The 6,000-nt window shown below is 37.7% G+C and overlaps 1 protein-coding gene across 1 annotated transcript; it reads right to left on the reverse strand.

Moving 5' to 3' along the window:
* Window positions 1-634: 634 nt before the first annotated feature.
* NEUROD1 (neuronal differentiation 1) lies at window positions 635-5,761 on the reverse strand. The gene is made up of 2 exons (XM_077448123.1): window positions 5,596-5,761; window positions 635-3,255 (listed from the first exon to the last, which is right to left on the reverse strand). Exon 2 carries the CDS (start codon window positions 3,245-3,247, stop codon window positions 2,174-2,176), a length of 1,074 nt encoding a protein of 357 aa, XP_077304249.1. The 5' UTR covers window positions 3,248-3,255; window positions 5,596-5,761; the 3' UTR covers window positions 635-2,173.
* Window positions 5,762-6,000: the final 239 nt, after the last annotated feature.

Here is a 6,000-nt window from a genome sequence, read left to right on the forward strand (position 1 = left end):
TATGAAAGGAGATCAATGCAACACTTTAAACTGAGAGTTAATTTGAATAAATTGGACCTTAAACGGGTTTTTAGATTTGAGTTATTTCTAATACTCCAGATTACCTTGATATGGAGTGAATTTTCGAAAAAAAACTCTATCTATCTATCTATCTATCTATGGAGAGATAGCTATTACTGTATATATTAAGTGTACTATGTATATATATATCTATATATATATATAGATATATAGATATATAGATATATATAGTGATATATATAGTGATATATATATATATATATATATATATATATATATACTTACAGAATCATGTAGAGATAGATAGATAGGTAGATAGATAGATAGATAGATAGATAGATAGATAGATAGATAGATAGATAGATAGATAGATAGATAGATTTATACTGTATTAATATTATTAATTCTGTAAGTATAATCAGCATTAAATTAGGACCCATTTAAACCATTAGCCTATTAATCTGTTTGTGTTTCAAAGTACTTTTCGTTTATTGATAATGCGATTAAAAAACAAAAATCCCATTTGTAAACTTGGCTTTGTACATTTGGCCATTACAACCTCTTCCTATAAAAAAATTACTTTGAGAGAAAGAAAAGTGGAATAAAACTGCGATAATTTTTAAAATAATTTTATTGTACAAATGATAAACGTTGCACTTTTATGAGCTATTGGAATAAAACAATAATCCCATAGGAATTACGCATAATAAAATCAATGAATCAAAGATGCAACAATTGGGCTAAACCAGTCAATACTATTTCATAGTAGATTGGGAGGTGTGCGGAACCGCAGTAACATGATTGCATACAGATTACAGACAGAATGACAGAACGTATTCATTCCAATTGAACCAGCTTTACATGAGAAAACGATCATCGGAACCGCATTAATAACATCATACTGCACCTAAGATTTGAATAAACTGTCTGGTTATCACATCTGATGGCATGTATTGTTTTTTTATTATTATTATTTCAACCCCTGCAAAAAAATGAAAGTATAACTGAAGTCAGCCCACCCACAGATACTAAATATTCACTTTGATCCCATAAAAAACTCTCATAGGTAACGAATCAAGCCAGGATTCTGATCCCATATGAAGGATTTCAAATAAAATACACATTGATAGATTGTGGTTATTAGACATAATAATTATGATAGTCAAGCAGCTTTTCTCTGGAATACAATGTGATATGACTTCTAGAATAGTGACATAGATGGCAGCGCTGTTTTTTTTTTTTTCTCTAATTGCGATTACCAAGGATTCAGAATTGGTATTCATAAAAAAAAAACTGTCTCTTAAAGGGTTAAAAAAAAGTGACATCCATGAAGCCTATACTGCACATGAGCTTCCACTGTTTGCTGAAGCCATGCGAACGGATATCCTGCTATTTGTTTAACCCTTTAATGACATGAACCCCTATGGTGGGAATTAGATTAAACGACCCCTGGACTAGGCTTTATTAACGGATCTGTGTGTGATTTACTTCTCTCATTTTTCAAGGGAAAACATCTAAGGCAGCACAACTTTCTAAGCACTTGGTTGCTGGTTTAAATTAGTTAAACTTATTTTTTTTTTTTAATTTTCAGTTTTTATTTGCTATAAATTAAATATAATTCTACTTTTTTCCCATAGGTATAAAAATCGATGGAGCTGCATGTTTTTTTTTAATCTTTAAAATAGGAAATTCACATTATAAAAAGCCATTAAAAATTCTGTACAAAAAAAATCACACCAAAATAATTCAGCCATGGGTACAATAACTAGTAGTAAAATGCTGGTCGAAAAATAGATTTATATATATTTATTTGATTGGCCCACCATTGGTTTGAAAAATTGCATAGATCCTAATTATTGCTTTTTTTTTATCTGCATCAGATAAAATAACACGTTGTGAATAAAGGTGTGTACTCCTAATTTAAGAGAGTGGCTCCTGGATGAGCTCTGGTTATATATACATTAATAATACAGCAGGTCAAAATCAAAGTTGCTTTCCAACTTTTTTTTTTTGTGATAGGCAGTACAGTACAGATCAAATGGAAAGATGTCATTCACCAGGTGGGGTAGGTGCACTTTTCAGCCATGGTACCCATTGTAAACAAGACAAGCACGGGCAATTACAGAAGTTTCATCATTTGATCTCTGGAAAGTTAATCGTGAAAGATGGCATTAAGTTGGGCACTCATGACTCTCTCATGGTGTGTGTGGCCATCAAAGGACATGATGCTGTCTATAGGGATTTCACAACGTGGGCCAGTGCTGGAGAAAATAGGACCATGGCTCTGGGCTAGGCTGGCCGCCGGATAGTGCATGGTGAAGGCATAATTTTTCTCAAACTCCGAAGAAGGCTCGTGTTTGAAGGAAAAGTTCCCATTAACACTCAAAGGAGGGCTGAGGGGCCCATCAAACGAAGGGCTGGTGCAGTCAGTGACAGTGCTCTCAAAGAAAGGCTCCAGGGCAGTCCCGTATGAATGGGGCTTGACGTGGAATATATGGGAGCTGTCCATGGTACCATAAGGAGGACTGGGAAGACCAGGGGACTGGTAAGGGTAGGGATGCAGGGGGAAGGAAGCACTTGCTGCTTGCATATGCGATGGCATATCCTGGTTCTGCTCTGGAAGAAAAGTTCTGGGGTTCAGCTGAAGGCACCCAGCCACCAGGTTGGTAGTTGGCTGGGACAAGCCTTTGCAAAGTGTCTGCACAAAGGACACCAGGTCTGGACTTTTCCCAGACCTCAGGATCTCAGAAAGAGCCCAGATGTAATTTTTTGCCAGTCGCAGGGTCTCGATCTTGGACAGCTTTTGGGTTTTGGAATAGCAGGGCACCACCTTGCGTAGGCTGTCCAATGCAGCGTTCAGGCCATGCATTCGGTTCCTCTCCCGAGCGTTGGCTTTCATGCGCCTGACCTTGAAGCGCTCCACCCTGGCTTTAGTCATCTTTTTCTTCTTAGGACCGCGTCTCTTGGGTTTCTGGTCGTCATCCCCGTCCTCATCCTCCTCCTCATCATCATCATCATCGTCATCATCCTCACCTTCTTCCTCGTCGTTCTCTCCATTGTGATGGTTAAGAGAGTCCTCATCTTCATCCTTCATCATACTTTCTAAGTCTTCATCCTTCTTCTCCAAGTCGTGCTCGTCCTGAGAGCTCAAGCACTCTTCCACCCAACCTCTCGAGCCTTGGGTGTCGGACATGATCAACCCATTATCTCGGTAGGACTTGGTCATCTTTAAATCTAAGGAGGACAAGCAGATATAAATGACCACTTGATGATCTCAGTGCCACCAACTAATAAAGTAGAAATATAGATTAGAATGCAACTACACAAATCCCCATTAGATCCCCTTCAAAGACTGTTATATAACCGGGATATATTATGCTGACCTTAAGTAGATTAAGAAAATAAGACTTGAGTAAAAATACTATAGTGAATCAAATAGCAGAATCGCCAATCTGATTGTGCAAGATTGAAAACTTTATTCCGACTATGGGGGGTTGATTTACTAAAACTGGAGAGATGCAAAATCCGGTGCAGCTGTACACAGAAAAAACAATCAGCTTCCAGATTTTATTGTCAAAGCTTAATTGAACAAGCTGAAGTTAGAATCTGATTGTCTACCGTGCACAGTTGCACCAGATTTTGCATTCTCCAATTTTAGTAAATCAACCCCATAGGCTGTGTTATAGAAGTCTAGGGATCAGTAGATGGCAAAGCAGCAGAAGAAGACAATTCTATTAAAACTGGCGCAGGCGCCCTGAATAGAGGGGATCAGGTGCACCACAGCTCCCTATTATACCCATCTCCCATCTGCAGTTTACTGTGCTGGGTTAGCTTAAGTATTTTGTTTTCCATACCTAGCCAGGAAAAAAAAAGAAATAAAAAGCAACTTGATGCATAAAGCAGACACTTGACATGTCTACCATACACCATGACCTAATGGCTTTAATACAAGAGCTACTAAAACATAGCTGGTGTATTCAACCTGCTTTGATTGCTGCTGCAGACAAGGAGAACCCTGGCAGTTAACAGGTAGCATATGTTTCCCTCAGCACCACTACTTACCATACTATTTGTACTTTACCCATCCCCTAGTCTCAACTGACTACTATATTGGTTGCCAAGAACTTTTGAGCTTGGTGCATCATTGCTGCCTTTTGGCTGTTTCTTATTGTATAATACATCTGTGAAGGTTCTCATTGATACTAGCTAGTGGTAGTAAATCACATTTATTGGACCTGTTTTCTAATGTCGGAAACCCATCCAGATAGCGTCCTCATCCAAATTGATTGGCTGCCTGGATGTCTTAAAAAGCCTCCAATATTAAAGAACAAGTTCAGTTAAAACCTCAGGACAACTACTTAACATACTAATTGGCCTTTCCCTTAGCACCTCTACTTACCATACTAATTGCACTTTACCCATCCCCTAATCTCAACTGACTACTACACTGGTTGCCAAGTACCTTTGTGCTTGGTGCATCATTGCTACTTTCTGGTTTGGTATTGTATCATACACCTGTGAAGGTACTCGTGTATACAGGTTGTGATATAAAGCTAGTAGTAGTAAGTCAAATTTACTAGACCTGTTTTCTATTGTCGGAAACCCATCCAGATGGCTTCCCCAGCTTATATGGTTGGCTGCTTGGATGAGTCTTAAAAGCCTTCAACATTACAGAACAAGTTCAGGTGAAGGAAATTTACTACTACCAGCATCTGAAGGCTTGAGCTTAGTCTATGCCGATTGGTTTGTACAAGGTTCATACATTTCAGCCGGTCCATCAGGAATAAGCATATGCAGTCATGAGTTTATAGTAAAATTACTTTTTTACTGCATAAATTAGTTTATATTATACTTTATATTTCTACTTTATATATGTTGTATTTATTTCATGCTTTATCTACTTCATATAATGCCTTACATTTCTACTTTATATATTTTGTATAGTTATATCATACTTTATCTACTTTATATAATGCCTTATATTTCTACTGTATATATTTGTTTTATCATATTTATCTACTTTATATAATACATCACATTTCTACTTTATATATTTTGTATGTTTATTTATATCATACTTTATATTATACTTTATATGAAAAAATGTATATACTTATAGTTATAATATTTATGTTATACTTTATGTGTATAATGCATAGACTTTATATTTATAATATTTATGTTATACTTTATATTTCAATGCAGATAACAGCCCCTACATTAGACAGATGACATTATACCAAACTTCAACAATACTTTAACTCTTCATAGCCCTTCTATAAACTATTTCTAATCTCAAGGCGATCAACTGACATCTGTACAAATGTATTGAGCACTACTTGGCTTTACTACTTAATTAGCTCCTTAGTCTACATCTAGCCCATTAAGAGAGTGATTTGATGATGAAAGTATGAGTTTGATTAATGGCCAAGCAATATATAAAGGAAGGAAAAAATGAATGAAATATGGAAATCTAAAAAGAAATAAATAAATGATTGGATGAGAAAGGTGAATGCATGGATGTTCTCCCAGATGTAGAGAAATGGTGAGATGAGGGATGCAGGTAAGACTTACCTTAGTATTAGTGTCTCCTTGGCAGTGACAGTCTCATAACCTCTCCAGTGGTACAGAGCAGAGGTGTAGGTGCTGGGGTGAATTGTTTTGTTTATTTCTGGGGGCTGTGATGAGACTCTGGGGTTTTATAGCGGGTCTCGTGACGCTAGGAGACAAGTAAGAGGGGGGAGGAGGGGGAGGAGGAGGAGGAGGAGAGGTGACAACACAGCAGTCACACAGATTAGTGAAGAGAGGGAGCACAGTGCGCCTGCGCCTTCCTTCAAGCCCCGCCCCCTAACTTTCCCCGGCACGCGCCATATGGTCACCCAAGTCAGGCAAACGGCGGATCACGTGACGCGGCCCCTTTTCCTCCATCCATTTGTATTCAGCGCTGCTCTCCCTTCCATCTCTTTGTGGCCATGGGGG

The sequence above is a fragment of the Lithobates pipiens genome, unplaced genomic scaffold (assembly GCF_037356315.1).
Source record: "Lithobates pipiens isolate NorthernLeopardFrog02 unplaced genomic scaffold, aLitPip1_a1.2 Scaffold_22, whole genome shotgun sequence".
Classification (NCBI taxonomy): domain Eukaryota; kingdom Metazoa; phylum Chordata; class Amphibia; order Anura; family Ranidae; genus Lithobates; species Lithobates pipiens.

Excerpts from the sequence above, each read along its gene's own strand:
- NEUROD1 (XM_077448123.1), bottom strand. The coding sequence starts at position 3,247 with ATGACCAAGTCCTACCGAGATAATGGGTTGATCATGTCCGACACCCAA.